The sequence below is a fragment of the Phalangium opilio genome, unplaced genomic scaffold (genome assembly GCF_054372755.1).
Source record: "Phalangium opilio isolate 3A_F unplaced genomic scaffold, DU_Popi_V2 ptg000662l_1, whole genome shotgun sequence".
Lineage (NCBI taxonomy): Eukaryota > Metazoa > Arthropoda > Arachnida > Opiliones > Phalangiidae > Phalangium > Phalangium opilio.
The window spans coordinates 800,889-818,776 of record NW_028324246.1 but is presented as its reverse complement, the minus strand read 5'-3'; the positions used below and the strand labels follow the sequence as shown (position 1 = coordinate 818,776).

The window sequence follows — 17,888 nt, the reverse complement described above, 5'->3', positions numbered from 1 at the left end:
TATCCGACCCCAAAGATACAAGTTCATTATAGTGATTACCCATTTTAGTGATTATCCCCTCGAATTACCTTTAGCAATGCTAAAATGATCAAACGCATAACGCTCATTTAACACTATGTTAGCTCTATCTAAACCAACATTTGAATTAACCGCCAAAACGATCCAGTCAATCATAACATAGATGGCGATAGCTACCGAACGAGAACGAAACGGGGAAAATCGTTATCTATTTAATTAGCACATAAATAAAAAGAAAATAAATATAAAAACCCCAAACATACAAATTCATAAGTATCCGACCCCACAGATTAAGAGGTACCCCACCCCACATCACCCCGACATTTTCTCCACTTTTGAAAAGTGGTACTGGAGTTTATGGATTCCTATAGCTGGAAAAAGTACCCTTTAAACATGCGTGTCTAATAAGTCTAAACCAGAAATCATAATAATTAAACTAATTCCTATGAAAGTTAATTCATTTCACAGGGGACCCAGTTTTACGTTGATCAAAAGTTCTGAAATGAAATGTGTAATATATTCCAAAATCTTTGTTTGTTTTTGGCCTAATTATTCCTGTTCTTAATTAGAAAATTAGTAAAATAAAAATAGTATGAAGAGATAGAGGTAAAAGTAACGAAAATATACCTTCGTATTTGTAAAACAAGCTTTGTTAAAATGTAATCCTGGAGAGCTTCTCTGTCGACTGTCGAGCTAGCGAAAGGGGAACGTTCCCAAAACACGTCTATTTCTCCACAAATCGAGAAGAGTTTTAAAAGAAAGTACTAGCTTGTGGCCCCGGATATTACACTTATGTAGTAAGTAAATTTATTGAAATAAGGATTAAGGGTTCTAATTTTTTGTTAGAGTATCGATGGGCTATTCACTCTGATTTTCTTTACGGGTACCATGTTTTACCACTGTTAAAAGACGCGCGTCGAAGTACGGTACGATGTGGCTACTCTTACGAGCCCAGCCCTTGGGTCGTCTTGTTATAACTTCGTATTAAATTATTTGTTTAGATAACCCAGAGTTGCTAAATAATTACCTCGGAACTAAGACCAATTAATAAACAAAAATAACTACCCAACCATTTTTTCAGTCCGGTGGATGGATTTAAAAATATTAGCTCTCCCAAGTAGCGCTTTTCTACACTGAGGCCAGAATGCGCGAGTGTTTAGCCCCTCAATGACACTATAAACTACTTCAATCTCACTATTAAATTATACATTGTCGAGGGGTCCGACATTTACACGAAATCCCTTACGCTTCTCGCGAAATCTTTGAAGTAATCAATAAATTACGAAATCAAAGAGGAAAATCCGAAATCAGATCCATTGGGACCAGTAGATCCGATCATCCGAAGATATATTCAGTCTTAGCACTGAAGCCATCATTTTGACACTGGAAAATAATTTTTATAAGAAAAACAATCCACTCTAGAAACTTGGACTCTGTTTAGTATAACAAAACATGAAAAAACACGCGTCTCATCTAAATTCCAGGTCATTCGGATGAATAGGACAAAGGATCTGGCCAAAAAAGCTACCTCCTCCCATAGAACTGAATATTAATTTTTGGGTTCTTTTAAATAATCTTCAAACGTTGCACTTATACATGTAAATCGAATTCTTTGAACGGGCTTCTATAGCGCAAGCAGCTTGCGTCGTGTTGCGCGTGATCGAGACTCGAGTGGGCAATGGTATAACTCACTTTAAACAACTTGATTTTCACTTAACCGCTAGAGACTTCTTCCAATAAGCTATAGAGAATCATTTCATACTGTATCTTCCATAGAACGCCATTAAAGAAGGATCATAAATTACTAAAAAAATGTACGTTGACCTCGTTGGAATTTCAAATTGGCGATAACTATACGATATTTTATCATCATAAAAAATATTGCATAATACATAAGTGATCAGTCAGGACTGTATAAAAGTATGTGCAACGCACAGTTACATTTGAGAATTAGAAATAAATCAAAGAACTAATTTTATCTCAAAAGTTAGTGTGAGATAAACTTCATCAATTTCTTCGTTTGACGTGCAAAATCACATCTTTAGGTTGTAGAATACCAGCATTTCGGAATTCTATTGGTATCTAAAGGCAAAAAAAACGGGATTTTGTTGAATTTTATTTATGAGTATTATTTTTTGACTCACTTTGGTTTTTGCCGATGGTGAAAATTCGAAATGTTTCAAGACGTAAAGTAAACATAATTTCACTTCCATCAAAGCCAATCTCATGGCTATGCAATTCCTGGGTCCCGCCCCGAATGGAAGATATGTGTACGAGTTAGCGATAGTAGTTCTTCCTTCATCCAAAAATCTATTGTCATAAATTTTTCGAGTATGTGAGATTAATTCTACAGGGCCGGTAGGCCCTTGTAGATATGACATGACACCCTTCCGTAATGTTAAAGAAAAAGTCACACCTTTTAGGGTTAGCGTCCCATAGAAAAAGCATTAAAAAATTTTCGTTTTTTTAACGAAATGGTCATAGGCCATACGGAAAAAGTATAGCGAAGTTAGTTTTCGGAATACTTCTAAATTAACAAGCATTTATTAAACGGGAAACTTACGGGTTTCGATTTTTAATTAATGAATTCTAATTTTTGTAACTAATTAAGATAGTAAGTCAAAAAATTACTTTTGGGTCAGATGTCAGCCTAACCTTATAGCGCGCTTAAACCTATTTTCTTCATTTCGTACTCGTTGACAACTAGAAGGTCCTAGGTTTGTGGGTGCTAACAAGTTACGTTGACTAATTGTAAATGTTGGCTTTCTTGCTGATTTTCCTAATTTCTTAGCAGTAGACTCCAGCAAATTACTTTTGTATTTCGTCCGAGCTTGAGCACCTTTATATGTATTTTCTAATTAACTGTAGCACCCTTAATAAGAAATACGTCGTTATCAGGTCGAATTTTCGTCTAGAAAAGTAATTCAGGTAAATAATTACAGTTAATAGAGGTTTTTATATCATTTAAAGTAAGCTTTTCGACGTTCTTTACGGCCAAGGCTTAAGTTGTATTTTAGTTACTCTATGTTATATAGTGTTTATAGTGTCTTTCCTTTTAAAGATTATTAGAAAGCTAATTTCCAGCTCTGTTTGGAATTACAAAATACGTAGTCTGCTTCGATTCATGCTACAAATCCCAACCCTAGGGCCAAGGTTTTACGCTTCTTGTAACTTAATACTGTATCTATGACAGTAAAAAATGGCATATATATCCAAATTATTATGGTTTAGAAATCAACGGTAGTGTTTTCACCCTGTGAAGAATTCGACTTCAAAATATTACAGGAAAGATGACAAAATTTCCAATTTGTTTTCCCTTCGGCAGTTAAAAGAGTGGTGTTAATGTTAGCGCTGTTAAGTCAACATTCTCATTTGAGGACTGGTATAAACGGTTTCATTATTTGTTAATCTCACTAAAATGCTACTAATTGTCAATGTGTGTGGTATAATTCCTGAAACTAAACCAATGTAGAGGACCAGATTATTCGTTAAAACAATTTTGATCCTATTGAATCAGTCATACAGTGATGTTACGTTATCATTTTATAAACTACTTGTTACTAACAGTGGATTGTTTAATTCATAAGAAACAGTTGTGCTGGTTAATCCAGGAGGACAGTGTCGTTATATAATTTAATTAGTCAAATAATTTTCATGTTTACAACCCAGATTCTCTCAACCTAACCACGTTAGAAACGGAGGGTTACGTTGTTTTCTATTTCCACAGTCCACATTGCCGTTTGTTTATTGGTTTAAATTGCTATGAATTGTAAAGGTATTTGATTTAATTACTGATATTAAAGCTAAACTATAGAATAACATCATTCATTAACATATTGTATAGATAATCTTTATGTTACCACAAACCTAGCTCAGGATATGATAAAAATTTAACGCAATTTGTTGGAAATAATCAAAAACTCCTCTAAACATTAGAGTTAAGGTGAATTATTTTTTAAAAGGCATTTTATAAGCTTAATGAGCACTGACGACAAGTTAATTTCAACGTAATTAACTGTAATTAAGGTAAAATTAAACTAAAATATACATTTTTTTGGATGAAAACTCAGATAACTCTTAAATGATGTTCTTGATTAAGATTGTATCTACCCAAGCCGTTGGTAAAGCCCCACACATAAGCTAATTTAAATTATCTCCAAAGTACCTTAATAGGCGCGAAATTCAAAACTTTAGCGTAAAATGAGAATCGAAAACTCCACTAAAAATTGCAATTAAGGTGAAGTATACATTTAAACTCATTTTATAACACTAAATGTATAGTGCCAAAACACAGTCCTACGTTAATTAAACATAATTAACGTGAAATTAAACCAAAATATACATTTTTTGGATAAAGGCTCAAATAACTTTTAAATAAACTCTTTAATTTTGATTAAAACTACCCGAGCCATTGGTAAAGTCGAATATTTTCTATTTGACACTTAAGTTAATTTAAACTATTTTAAAGTACAATAATTGCCGCGAAATTCAAAAGTTTTGGGTTAAAAAATGAATTTGCGGAAAAAATATTAAACTGCACTAAACATTGCAATTAGGGTAAAAAATTCAAATAAATTTTAAGCTTAATCCACTCTCACGAGAACCACGCTCAAATTAAGATTAAAACATCACAAGTTTTTCGTACAGCCACAGTAGTTTCCTATTTCACTTTCAAATTAATTTAAATGATCGTTAAAATACATCAGAAGCGCATACATTAAAATTTTAGGGTGATTGCAATTAAAGTTAATATTTTATTGAAACTTGTTTTATAAACGAAATCCACGCTAGATAAACAAGATAAGCCGTTAAATTAAACTTAAGTATAATTAATGTGAAATTAGCCCAAAACACGAATGTTTTGGGTAAATTCATAGATACCTTATAATTAGACTAACAAATTAAAATTAAAACTACACTTATCTTTCACCCAGCCTCCATTTTCCTGTTGAATTCTTACGATTAATTAAATTGTCATTTAAAAGCATTTTTCCCATTTTTAAAAGAGAGCCATTGAAAAGGCGCGATATTTAAAAGTTTTGGGGCAAAATAGTGATTGTTCCGCAAGAGTCAAACAGGCACTCCTCTAAAGTTTGCAATTTAGGAGAATTTCTTATTCAAACTCGTATAATAAACTGCAATAACACTAATAAAAGAAGATAAGCCGTTAATTTCAACTTAATAACCATATTTAACGTGAAATTAATCGAAAACAACAGGTTTTTTGGGTAACTATAGATAACCTTTAACTGAAATAATAAAATAAGATTAAACTACGCGAGTTCTTTCAGCCTAAACGTTTTCCTATTTAACACTAAAATTAATTACATTATCACTATAATGCATTTAATAGGCTCCAAATACAAAATTTTAGGGTTAGGAATGTGTCAAAATGTAACTTTTCCATTTAAATTTTAATATATCATTAACATAGTTCGTAAAATCACCAGCAACAATTTAATCTGGCAACATTCAATGCTGTTGGTCTGATCTCGACAATACTGTATGTGTATACAGTGTTACGAAACAAATATTTTTCTTCCATATTTCAAATACCGTCGTTTTTAAACTTCTTTCATAAATAATGTACAACCATAAGTCTATTATGTAAGGTCCCCATAATAGACTTATGGTACAACATTATATGGATATCAAAATCAATGTTATTGGATATAAGTTAAATGTAATTAACGATAATTAAGTACTTCTTTAAGCAATTAGAAATAGATCAACCCCAAATGTTTGACGGTAAAGCAAAAATAAAATTATTCAAATTTTAATTACATTAAGACTGAAGTGACAGATATTATAAAAAAACGTCTTGGTTTGGACCAAGGCCGAAAAAACAAACGATATGTGTGAGGTTTATCATTTGACTGAAGTTTCAGATATTGCAATTGTTTTAGTTATTTTTATCCATTTAATCCTTAATCAGTATTAAATTCAATCAACTGATTTTACTGTTAATCGATCCATTCCCTCTAAATTAATTGAAAAAATTACATATCTACGCTTTTTCAAGAACAATTACATTTTCCGAAAACATTTTATCATGAAATTAATTATTTTGAAGGGATTTCGTGTCGATGATTACTAACTTGAAAGCACATTGACGGTCATAGTTTTAATTAAGGCTGGCTTGACAAATTTTGAAGTTTGCAGCAAAAAAGTTTAAATCTGTAGTAAGTTTCTGAGAAGACTGATGTTCAAGAAATTATGATAAATAACTTATTTTGCTCAAACTTATTTATAAACTAATGTCGTCCTCATAAGACAAAGCATCAACGTTTATCGTGTGTGGTTTCTTTGAGTAGGTGGCACTCTGTAGCACACAAAAAATTTATTATTTTATTTTAATGTATGCGCTTTTGATGTAACTCCCCCCCCCCCATTCCTTCATATTCCCAATATATACAGTTTTACGATCACCAGTGGTTCCAGTGTATGGGTCATCTGAGCCGTCGCAACACACTCAGCCAATATTATCATATAGTTCGAGACCTTTTCACATTAGTGAACGGTACATGACTCTCCGGACTTGCCCGCCAACATTAATAACCTAAAACTATAAAACATTCGTGTACATGAATGATTACGGTTGTGGCCTGACACTCGCTAGCGCCTGAAGGACCGATAACTCAGTGTAATCGGTGTACATTTGTAAGTGAGTGGACCATTTTGGAAATTACATACAGATAATTAAAACACAGGGGTGATACCACCATTGAGGTCTTCTCTCTCTCTTGCCTAGAAGCACCGCTATAGGCAGTGAGATTTGACTAGCCTCTTGCCTGTAGTGAACTTTGGCACAGTCTGGCGGTGACCCTTGGTGTGAGGGAGAATACCCCAATGGTGGCCTCGCCCCTGTGTGTTTTCCGAAATGGTCTTTATGCGTACTAAAAGGATTACACGTAATACGTAACCGGTGTACAAGTAGCGCCAACAATGTAGAAAGGGGTGGTGACGTTTCAAATGAAGACTGAATCATGACCAAGAAATTCTAAAGCACGGAGAGGGAAATTGCAGTGCAATCTTTTCTTCATAGAGGCGACAATAGAAATGTAGCATTTCGTTATACGAAATTAAATGTATAAATTAGTGCAACACCCTTGTTTGGAATCCACTATTAAATATTTACATTTTCCTTTCGAATTATGTCAAAGTTCACCTGCTCTTTTAAGAAAGTCAGTAGAATATTTCAAATATTCTATATTGACACCTCAATACGTACTCCCTTCAAAATAATTAATTTCATGATAAAATGTTTTCGGAAAATGTAATTGTTCTTGAAAAAGCGTAGATATGTAATTTTTTCAATTAATTTAGAGGGAATGGATCGATTAACAGTAAAATCAGTTGATTGAATTTAATACTGATTAAGGATTAAATGGATAAAAATAACTAAAACAATTGCAATATCTGAAACTTCAGTCAAATGATAAACCTCACACATATCGTTTGTTTTTTCGGCCTTGGTCCAAACCAAGACGTTTTTTTATAATTTAAAACTATGGAATGATCCAGGTTTTTTAGTTTTGCTCTCTTTACAATGACTTCACCTTTCTGGCATAAACCTTTCAGGCTCTGGGAAAAATTCCGGATCATGATGTATGGCGTATACCGGAACCTCAACAATCATTCCCGGTGGGATGGTCACTCCAGTGTTTCCAAGTTCGTATTCCTTGACGCAAGTTCGCTCAAGCCTTTATAAACATTCAATTTAGTATAATTTCCCAAATATCGGCGTGTACCGTGGTTCGTGTACCTTGTTCCTGGGGGAACAAGTCTTAATGCTTCGTCTATAGCTGCCCCGATGTATTTGGCTTCAGAAAAAGCTTCAAAATCGATATCCGTCTAGTGAATATGTTCACCATTAAATTACTCAAGTTTGGTTAGGTCGAGGTTTCGTTTTGTTAGGTTCATGTTATGTTCAGTTTAGGTTTGGTTAGGTTCATGTTATGTTCAGGTTCGATTTGAATTATATTTCACGCCTTGGTTATATTTAATTTTCATATAAATAACGCTGAATAAACTATTTCTAGTGATAAAATAGTACTTAAAATGCGTGAGCTAATGTTTCCGAAATTGTGACTGAATTAACAGATACTAATGAGAAAAAATGCTTTTGTACACAAAGCCACGAAAAAAGTAGAAGATATGTGGACAAAATCCATTCGCTGATGTAATAGATATTCAAATTTTTTGATTTCACAAACCTTGTTTTGCCATATTCTGTCAATTTCCTCCAAGGCTTTCTTTTGACAATCCGGGTTGGTGGCAAGGAAGTACGTTGTCGAGGTTAAGGCCGTAGCTGTGGTGTCATAGGCGGCCAAGAAGAATAGAATTGTTTGAGCAAGAAATTCATCCATTGTCAAAGCTATTTCGAGAATGATAAGTAAATCAAATTTGAATGATACATATCATTAAGTTGGAATTTAATACGTTGTCTCTTGATGTCATCGATGCTATTAATCTTAGGGTCTGCATGATCGTTTTTAGTCTCCTTGTTCTTTGCTTTATCATTTTCCTCTTTTAGACTTTCCATCATAATTTGTAGAAAATCATTTCGAACCTGCATGAATTTACTAAACATTAATTCGTTTTTAATTTATCAAAGACAGATTATGATAGGAACGTTTTGCTGAAATTTTAAAAACAAAGTTGCTAGTTTATAAAAACCTCGTTGTTTTCTTGTCTTCTTTTAACAATTTCTAGAGTGATATCCTTGAAAAAGTCCATTGTGTCTTGAGGGAAGAAAGACATGCCAAGCTTGCGGGCAAATTTGGGTGCGAGCACTTTATGAAAATGTGAAAGAAAAAACTTTGAACTTTACGCGTAAGATTTAGGTTTACTGATAAAGTAGGTCTTACAAGGTAAAATTAGTTTCCAGCTAAGTTCCGCAGCGAATACCTTCTTAGCATGCTCTACAAAACTACTGTCAGGATCATTATGCGAGTCCAACTTCGTCCCAAATGCCACGTTGGCGATAACATCCAATGTGTAACATCCATATATTCTGAGACAAAATAGATTAATATATTATTCTAGTTTCACCAGAAAAGGTTAAGTTCAATCCATATGTCATGAATGAATTTTCATTTTACCGTTTACAATCAACTGGTTCACCGTTTTTCGAATATTTGTCAAAGTTCTCTACAGCTAACTTGGCGCAGTCGCAAACAAGAGGCATCATCTTAATATAGAAAGGAATGCCCTAAGTTATAATGTCTAAAATAATTTTTTTCTTTTCGTTTTAAGGTGTACCTTTTTTAATCTCCCCGAAGTAAATGCCGGAGTCATTGTGTTTCGTATGTTTCTCCACTTATGGTCCCCAGCAACTGCCGAAACCATATTGTCCACAATGGGATCACCAGCATTAAAAATCTTTTTATTCAAATAAAAAATTAGACCAACTAATGTTTGCTCCTAGCTAAACTAAACTCACTCTTCTGGTGGAAAAGCTTGTAAAATCTTTCACGAATATAGATTTTATTAATTCAGGATCAGCAATGTAGATAACTGGGTTGATGCCAGAATATGTACTACAAAATTACGGTAACTTAACAAATCGAAATGTAAGACCAATTAATGTAAATCTTACCCAAAAACCCGACCATATTTATCATATAGCTCTTTGTCAGATTCGTGGAAAGGCTAAATCACAAATTAATTTTAATAAGATTTTATAATTTTCTCTCTATGTGACATATATTTGGGCATTGCAACCATCAAAGCATTTATTTCAACAAAAAAAAATTGTTTATTCTCATTTCTAAAATTGTATACAAATGGGATCAAGTCATTTAAAGTAGTCTATCATCATCTGATAACAATTTTATTTCACTCAATATTTTTACAGTCCAAATGAAATTAAAAAGTGGATTCTGATATTAAGCATCAAAATCAAAATTTATTTTTGCCCAATTTTTTATCCAGATAAGGAATTATTATAAAACTATTTCATTAAACATAACATAGCAATAACTTAGCTGATCTTATCTAACTTAAAGCCATAATAGATAAAAATTTCGACAACCATTGGGTTTTGATAAACCAAAATGCCAAAATAAAGCTTCAAAAGTTCATTCTGACATTATAATTGTGACTGTAACTCTGTCTGTCTGTCAGTCAGTCACCATAAGTTTATAAGATATGTTCCAAATGATTGCCACTGGTTACTGAGAGCTTGTCATAAAGTGACATAGGATATAGATTCTGGTAAAGCGACGCCTCGTACTTATGTAACATTTGTTATAAACTTATGGTACAACGTCACTAGCGAATATTCCCACCACTGCTTTCTGCCGCTAAAAATGCGTAGCTAACCAATGGCACATGGCAAAACTGTGTCACTTATTTAAAGATGTCACCAAAGATTATTTAAAATTGCAATTGTAAAATAGATATTTCTCAAACAATATTTCATTTATTCCGATAAGTTCATAAGATATGTTCCATAAGTTTGAAAGCTTGTCATGAAGTGACGTAGGTGAAACATCATAGATTCTTCTGGTGAGCAGCTGTCAAAGCCTTAGTATAAACTAATTAGGAATATGGACTGCAAAACCGTGTGTAATCAAGTGTTGCGACGTTCTCGAACTGGCTCTCAGTAAGTGTCTAGCATTACGAAGTATAGGTAGTGTCATACTTATGAAGCACGTCTTATAATCTTATGCTATATATCGTAGATTTTCTTTACATACTATTCGGAAAAAAATCTATCCAAAATTTATTAACTGATTTATAGGCTACTATCCTTTTAAGGGTTACCTCGTATAATGGTCCTTCGGGAAACCACTCTAATATGTAAATAAATACCCTGCAGGCTCTACGTAATTAAACGTAACTAACCTTTCCGGATATGAGACCAACTGCGTTTCCTAAAAGTGGTACAGGAGAATCTGAAGGTATGGATTTTCCAACCCAATAGTGGTTCCTTTTGAAGTATATCCTGAGAATATTGTTATGGATAAATAAATATCTCTTTAAGACATTGCAAAATTCTAATTTTTTACGGTATTTTCAACAAAAAATGAAAATAGTAAATACGTAGCTTACCAATAGCCTCCCAAAAACACGCAAATGAATGCTATTAACGCCCCGGTTACTTCTAATCCTTCGTAAAAACCCATTTTGACAACCAATACCAATCCACAGTGTCAAGTGAAAGCTAAACCCCGATTGAGGGCAGTAAGACTTACAATTTTTCCTTATCATTTTACCCTCTCTCTATCTAGCCTTTAAAAAAATATGACATTAAATTACGCAACTCTTCGTTCTTATCGGTGCCAAATTTCCTAAAGCGCTTTATGTTTAAACAGTATATTTTTTTAACCTCTAAAGGCGCTGTTGTGAAACCCGTACAACTACATTTTTTGCCGTTAGCAATGTTTGTCATAAACTTTAGAATTATTGAACATTAGCGCCCTCTAGTGACGTAATAAACTAGTCTTAAATCAAATATAACTAAGGTACATTGGCAATTAGATTAACGCATGGAAAATTGATAAATAACGAAAAATATTTTATTGTGATTAAGATCTATTGCTTAACAATGTGAAATTATGATAACAAGGAGTCAATGATATTAGACAGGGCTGTCTAGCGTGATGTTAGGGTTATTTTTAAAGTATATTGCTGATTAGAAATCTGATATATGTTGGTGTCAAGCAGGGTTAAAATAATAAAAAAAAACTTAAAAAACTCCAAAAAGTCAATTTTGATGAATTTAAATACTAAAATGATTTTTATTTAATGATTGTTCAAGATATTTATTCCTTGAATTTCAAAATTATTATTTAGTAATAAATAAAAACCCAGTAAAATCCGGAGGGATGGGTTTTTAATAAAAAACCCAGGCCTTTTTTAAAAACCCAGTAAAATCCGGTGGGATGGGTTTTTGATAAAAATAACCCAGCCTTTTTAAAAAAACCCAGTAAAATCCGGTAGATTGGGGTATAAATAAAAACCCAGGCCTTATTTATTTATTTTTTTTTTATTTTGAACCCTGGTGTCAAGGAACTTTACTCAGGTTCTTCGTTTAACTTGTAGAATCACATCTTTTGGTTGCAACAAACCTGATCTTCGATATTCTATCGGTATCTGTAATAAATGATTGAAATTAGCGACTTTAATTTAGCATTACCTTAAGAAACACAATAAAGATTAATATGACACTTCTCATTGAAGAAATGCTAAATTTCTTTGAAGGAATACTCCGGGCTAGAAATTTGTTTTTTTTTTAATTGAAAGAGCGTTTTAAATAATTAATATATCAATTGGAAACATGTTTCTATCTATAATTATAAATTCAATTTATCTAAAATTATAATTTTCTTGGAAACACACCTCGATGAAAGTATTCGAGTGTCACACTCACCGTTATTACGTTAATTATTGTATTATTTATTGACTCACTTTAGTTTTTTCGGATGGCAAGAGTTCAAAATGTTTCAAGACGTAAATTAAACATAATTTCACTTCCAAAAGAGCCAATCTCATGGCTAAGCAATTCCTTGGACCCGCTCCGAACGGAAGATATGTGTACGAGTTGGCGATAGTAGTTCTTCCTTCACCCAAAAATCTATGATAAGAAAGGTTATAAAATCTGTATTAAGTTAAAAGTGCATAAAGATTGGATTATGTTTTTACCTTTCTGGTATAAATTTATCTGGTTCAGGAAAATATTCCGGATCGTGATGCATAACGAAGGCTGGAATCTCAACGATCATTCCGACTGGGATAGTTATACCGGTATTACCAAGCTCATATTCCTTGCTACAAGTTCGTGTGATCCTAATAAGTAACGAAATTTCATAATTTTCCAAAATTTGCATTTAACGTGGTTAGGGTTCGTACAGGGTATAATAGTTATTGGCGTTGGGGTCGAGGTCAAGGTATCTCCGGAAAAAAAATCGGGGTTGGTGTCCCACAAGTCGGGTAAGACAATGTAGGTTTTAGAATTGAAGAGAAAATTATGAAAAATCGTAAAATTTCTTGGTATTAGGAAATAAGCTTATTTATAAAAAAGGAGGATTATTATACAGTATACCTCTGCTATTACTAAATTCCGTTACTCTACAGGGCCCGTATGACTTGACACCCTTTCGTAACGTTAAAAAAAATCACATGCTTTAACCAAATTTCCCATAGAAATAACATGGGGTATTTCGTGATGGTTCGTTCGCCTCCAATAACTTAAAAACTTCAGCTTAGTCTGCTTTCGGAATACTCTTAAATTAACAAGTAACTATCCAGGGTGTGCCTTTTCCAAGTTTCATCGAAAACAATGAAGTCTAAGTATGTTATTTTATCAATATTTTTGTACTCCCTCAACGGAGTATAATCTGGCCATCAGATTACCAAAATCAGAGTAGCAAAATCTAATCCCGAAAAATCTCCGACTACATTTTACATCTTAGGTAAAAAGGTCAGGGGTCCTGGATTTTCAGGGTCGGAGTCGGGGTTCCCGTTCGAACACTAAACGTAGTAAAGGAACACATACCTTGGAAATGGAGGAACGAGTCTAAGTGCTTCATCAATTGCAGCTCCGATGTATTTTGCCTCAGAAAGACAATCGAAATCAATGGTCTTCTAAAATATTTGTTTAAAATTTACGATTTACGTAATCACATATTTTTACAAGTTTGCTACGAAAGTTTCATTATAAAACCGATATTAAGTTAAAAGCTAGTGGTTCTGAACTTCTGGTATGCATAGAAGACAGAGAAAGTTATCTTGGTGGTAGACAACATTAACAACTTATTGTTTTTTTTAATTCCGGTGTTGCTGCGACCTTCTTTTAAGAGCAGGGTTTTATCGCATCAGTACTGATCTAACGGTCATATTTATAATTTTTGTAAATTCCAGACTTTTTTCAAACAAGAGCAAAAATCGCTTTGCAATACTCAACATACATAGGGGTATACACACAATAAAGTTACGAATAGTTCCACATAAACTTGAGAAATGCCTGCCCGATTATATATTCGCGGGATACAGTGACTAAGATAAAATTACTTATCATTTGACACTTGACAGTGGGGTAATTTAGTGAAATTTGGTGGTAAAGTTAAATTATTTAAATATAACTGACTCACATTGAGCTGATTTTAATCTTCACAACAAATCTCTGATTTAATAAATGGTATCTGATTGGACTAACCCTATTTTCCCATATTCTATCAACTTCTTCAAAGGCTTTCATTTGGCAGTCCGGGTTAGTGGCAAGGAAGTATGTGGTCGTGGTTAAGGTTGCAGATGTGGTGTCGTAGGCGACCAGGAAGAACATTATTGTTTGAGCAAGAAATTCATCCATAGTCAGAGCTATTTTGAGATCGATAACAAAACCACATTAGACTGATTTCAATGCACCTATAAAATGTGCTTTATTACTTTTTCTCGTCATGTCATCGATACGGTTAACACTGGATTCCACATGATAGTTTTTAGTTTCCTCAGTAGTGATATTGGCGCATTTCTTCGTATTATCATTTTTCTCTTGTAGACTGTCCATCATAATTTGTAGGAAATCATGCAGAACCTATACAGAAGGTAAGCTATTACTTATCAATTATGCCACTACCTCTGTAGGACAACAGATTCGGGCCGAAAAGATGGTAGAAATTTAGTGTTGTGGCCTAATCACATTAATACATAGAATGGACATTTCATTTTCATAATCTGCGCTCAATATACTCTGTTCTCTATTCCTGCTTCTAAAATTACACAAATCCCTGTTGTAGCTCTTTCTGGTTTATAAATACCTCCTTGTTTTCTTCTCTTCTCCTTACAATTTCAAGTGTCAAGTCCCTGAAGAAATCCATAGTTTCTCGACAAGCCATAGTTACGCCAATCATACTGGCAAATTTAGGTGCTATCACTGAAAGAAACAAATCTTAAGTACCTTTTATATTAGTTAATGAGAAAGTCTTATTTACAAAGTATAATGAATTTCCAGTCAATATCTGATAAAGATACTCTCTTCGCGTGCTGAACGAATTTGTTGTCCGTATCATTGTGAGAGTCAAGTTTGGTCCCGAATGCCACATTAGCGATAACATCCAAAGCGTTACTTTCATACATTCTGAGACAAAGCTAGAAATTAATACAGTTTATATTCACTAGTGGGACCAGAAGCGAGATGAGACTAGAAGTAAAGAGCTCTAGCATTGGTAGTAGATCCTGGCACTAGTGAACAAATTTGAGGATTTTATGCCGCTTCCATCGCGCCTACACTAGAGAGAAAAAAATTGGTCGAGTTCCCAATTTATTTCCTACCCCCTGCTTGAATCTAGTTCGGCCGTATACCGCCGCGAGCCTCTCACGTTTTGGAGGGAAAATTCAGAAACCGCTACCAGAGGGCCAACCGTTGGTGCCTTATCAAGAATATTCACTTTCGCCAAGTGAAGAATTTGGTTAGCTCAGTACTTCTAGTCTCATCTTACTTCTGGTGGGACGTTTCTCAATTTACCGACTAAAGTCAACTGATTTTCCATTTTTGCAATATTTTTCGAGATTTTCGACTGTTAATTTTGCGCAGTCGCATATCAGTGGCATCATCTAGCATTGAAACGATTTTTGATGGATTTGTTGATTTTTTTTAACTTTTATGCCATTAGTACTTCTTTGATTTTTAAAGTTACCTTTTTTAATCTGCCAGACGTAAATCCTTTTGTGATTGTGTTACGTATATTTTTCCATTTATCGTCACCTTTCAGTAAAACAACCATTTTGTCCACATAGGGATCATTTGTTTTAAAATTCTAAGATAAAAATTAGCATCGTGAGAGATTTATTTGGATTCTATTTTTAGGATTTGTAAAATAAGTTATCGCGAGAAATTAGATTGGTGCAATTTTCAAGATAAAAGGTAAGCCTTATTCAGTGAAAAGGTTTGTCGGAGTTATTTTTCTGATATGAGAATTTGTCTGCGGAACCTTTTTTATTGTTGCGTGAAATTTTCTCAGTAAAACCACTCTATAGCGAATATTTTTAGCATTTAAGTGCAAAACAGGAACGATAGATTAGATAAACTAATTGACAGAATCAGCTGGATGTGGATTAAATTTAATACGCAAGTGATAATAAGGCCACCTTTAAATTATTTCTTGAAAAAAACTGTAACATACTCTTCGAGTTGAGAAGCTTGAAAAATCTTTCACGAGAATCATTTTTACCAATTCTGGATCAGCAACATAGATAATTGGTGAAATTCCAGCATATGTGCTGCAAAAGAAAACAACTTGGAAAATGGACATAAAATAGATGTAATCAAAATTATACCCAAATAAGCGACCATATTTATCGTATAGTTCTTGATCAATTTCATGGATTAGCTGAATCATTAATGTTTCAATCAATAATATTATTTTGCATGCAGAAATGATATACGTATTATAAGGTATTATAACATAACATAAACTAACCTTTCCTTTCAAATTTCCGAAGGCGTTTCCCAAAATTGGGATTGGAGAATCTGCCGGTATTGGTTTTCCAACCCAATAGTTGTGCCTTTTGAAGTATATCCTAAGAATTGTTTAAATAGCGAAAAATATTACACATTTGTTTAACCGATCGTTCAATTCAACGCGAAACAGTGTTAGATTTGCTTCTGAGCAAATTAAATACAATAACAGAGATAAATTAAGTGTAGTAACTCTTGCGACAATACTCATTGCGTCGTAACCAAATTAATTTAAAGCAATACCATAATCCACCCTCTCGCCTTAAATATATCGAGAAAACGTTAAACACAATTCACAATGCTTAACCCTACTAGTACAATTAAATGCAGTTCTTAAACGTACTATTATAATCCCCTTCTCTTTAAAATACACGAAAGAAAAATATCACTTCACCACAATCCTCTCCCATCAATGAGGAACGAAAATTTTTATACTGCCAAAGGCGGTTCTCTTTCACGACGCCAACAGCAACCACAACAACAGGGCAGGTCAAACTAATACCCTCATCGTAGATGTACATAATACGATGAGGGTAATAAAAAGGATGTTAGAACGGAATACCGATTTTGAGGCCAAAGATTTTATGATACTTTGCCATAAGTAACATGCTCAACAAGTTATGATTAAAGTGTTTTAGGGATGAGTGAAAAACAATTCTAATTTTGCTAATTAAAACCTTGTTTATAAAAGAACTGTTACTTCGTAAGACTTTAATATGGCGGAAAATTGTACCTTTTTAAGCGTAGAAATGAAAAACATATTATAGCGTAAGTTGGTCTTACCAATAAGCTCCAAGAAACGTGATAATAAATGCTAATAAAGCGCCGGTAACTTCCAACCCTTCATAAACAACCATTTCCGCCGACACTAGAGTATTATCTCAACCAAATATTTTAAAATTACTTTGCCTGCATGTACACGCAGTTCACAGCTGAATATTTCACGAAACTATTGATAACATGTACCGGTTTGTTTATCGTTAACCCGCTCTGCGTTAAACCATCGCTTTTCGCTTCGTATAGTTCATAATTTTGTTCCTATAACTATATTTCAATCTGTGAAAATTAATCCTTTTTTAATATTTCATTCCCTCGAGTGTGATTATTTTTCTTTAACATGTTAAGTTTATTCTAGAATTATTTCTTCTTTATTTGAAAGTGCGTATAAAAGAATGAATGTTTAGTAAATTTTAAGGTCGAAAAAACAATGAAAAATCCCTGAATATATACGTATTTATATAAAATAGATGAAACTAGTAGTTTTTTCTTCACTTAAGATACGTGACGTTTGTTAACATTAAGGATGATGTCTTTTGGTTGTAATAAACCGGTATTTCGATACTCCATTGGTACCTGCAATTATAAAAATACACAAGCTATTACCCTCGACTTCTCTCGCGTATAA

At 33.4% G+C, this 17,888-nt stretch overlaps 2 protein-coding genes and 2 long non-coding RNA genes across 5 annotated transcripts; 1 reads left to right on the top strand and 3 right to left on the bottom strand.

Annotated features, from left to right (window-relative positions):
* Window positions 1–1,848: 1,848 nt before the first annotated feature.
* LOC149588216 (cytochrome P450 3A5-like) lies at window positions 1,849–11,346 on the bottom strand. The gene is made up of 14 exons (XM_089863029.1): window positions 11,077–11,346; window positions 10,870–10,969; window positions 9,620–9,672; window positions 9,464–9,560; window positions 9,283–9,402; window positions 9,123–9,211; window positions 8,889–9,034; window positions 8,698–8,813; window positions 8,461–8,590; window positions 8,235–8,395; window positions 7,784–7,872; window positions 7,578–7,721; window positions 2,163–2,328; window positions 1,849–2,100 (listed from the first exon to the last, which is right to left on the bottom strand). The coding sequence occupies exons 1-14, from the start codon at window positions 11,148–11,150 to the stop codon at window positions 2,026–2,028; spliced, it is 1,560 nt and encodes a 519-aa protein (XP_089719155.1). The 5' UTR covers window positions 11,151–11,346; the 3' UTR covers window positions 1,849–2,025.
* On the bottom strand, window positions 2,793–3,084 carry LOC149588218 (uncharacterized). Its single transcript, XR_016380030.1, has 2 exons — window positions 2,959–3,084; window positions 2,793–2,890 (listed from the first exon to the last, which is right to left on the bottom strand). It is a non-coding gene; the product is annotated as an uncharacterized LOC149588218 (long non-coding RNA).
* On the top strand, window positions 2,812–7,170 carry LOC149588217 (uncharacterized). Of its 2 annotated transcripts, none has more exons than XR_016380028.1 (2): window positions 2,812–2,946; window positions 3,103–7,170. It is a non-coding gene; the product is annotated as an uncharacterized LOC149588217 (long non-coding RNA). The 2 variants fall into 2 exon arrangements; XR_016380027.1 differs by having other exon boundaries at window positions 2,817–2,946; window positions 3,080–7,170.
* Window positions 11,347–11,748: 402 nt separating the features above from the next.
* LOC149588215 (cytochrome P450 3A8-like) lies at window positions 11,749–17,340 on the bottom strand. The gene is made up of 13 exons (XM_089862886.1): window positions 17,267–17,340; window positions 16,303–16,545; window positions 16,149–16,245; window positions 15,663–15,782; window positions 15,491–15,579; window positions 14,958–15,103; window positions 14,784–14,899; window positions 14,413–14,560; window positions 14,183–14,343; window positions 13,523–13,611; window positions 12,670–12,813; window positions 12,436–12,601; window positions 11,749–12,120 (listed from the first exon to the last, which is right to left on the bottom strand). The coding sequence occupies exons 1-13, from the start codon at window positions 17,338–17,340 to the stop codon at window positions 12,046–12,048; spliced, it is 1,668 nt and encodes a 555-aa protein (XP_089719012.1). The 3' UTR covers window positions 11,749–12,045.
* Window positions 17,341–17,888: the final 548 nt, after the last annotated feature.

Coding starts and splice junctions, on each gene's coding strand:
- LOC149588216 (XM_089863029.1), bottom strand. CDS start 11,150: ATGGGTTTTTACGAAGGATTAGAAGTAACCGGGGCGTTAATAGCATTC. Junction 9,673..10,869: donor TTGGTCTCATATCCGGAAAG/GTTAGTTACGTT, acceptor TTTGTGATTTAG/CCTTTCCACGAATCTGACAA. Junction 9,035..9,122: donor GAACCAGTTGATTGTAAACG/GTAAAATGAAAA, acceptor ATTTTGTCTCAG/AATATATGGATGTTACACAT.
- LOC149588215 (XM_089862886.1), bottom strand. CDS start 17,340: ATGGTTGTTTATGAAGGGTTGGAAGTTACCGGCGCTTTATTAGCATTT. Junction 15,580..15,662: donor CGTCTGGCAGATTAAAAAAG/GTAACTTTAAAA, acceptor TTTCAATGCTAG/ATGATGCCACTGATATGCGA. Junction 14,344..14,412: donor CGATGACATGACGAGAAAAA/GTAATAAAGCAC, acceptor ATCTCAAAATAG/CTCTGACTATGGATGAATTT.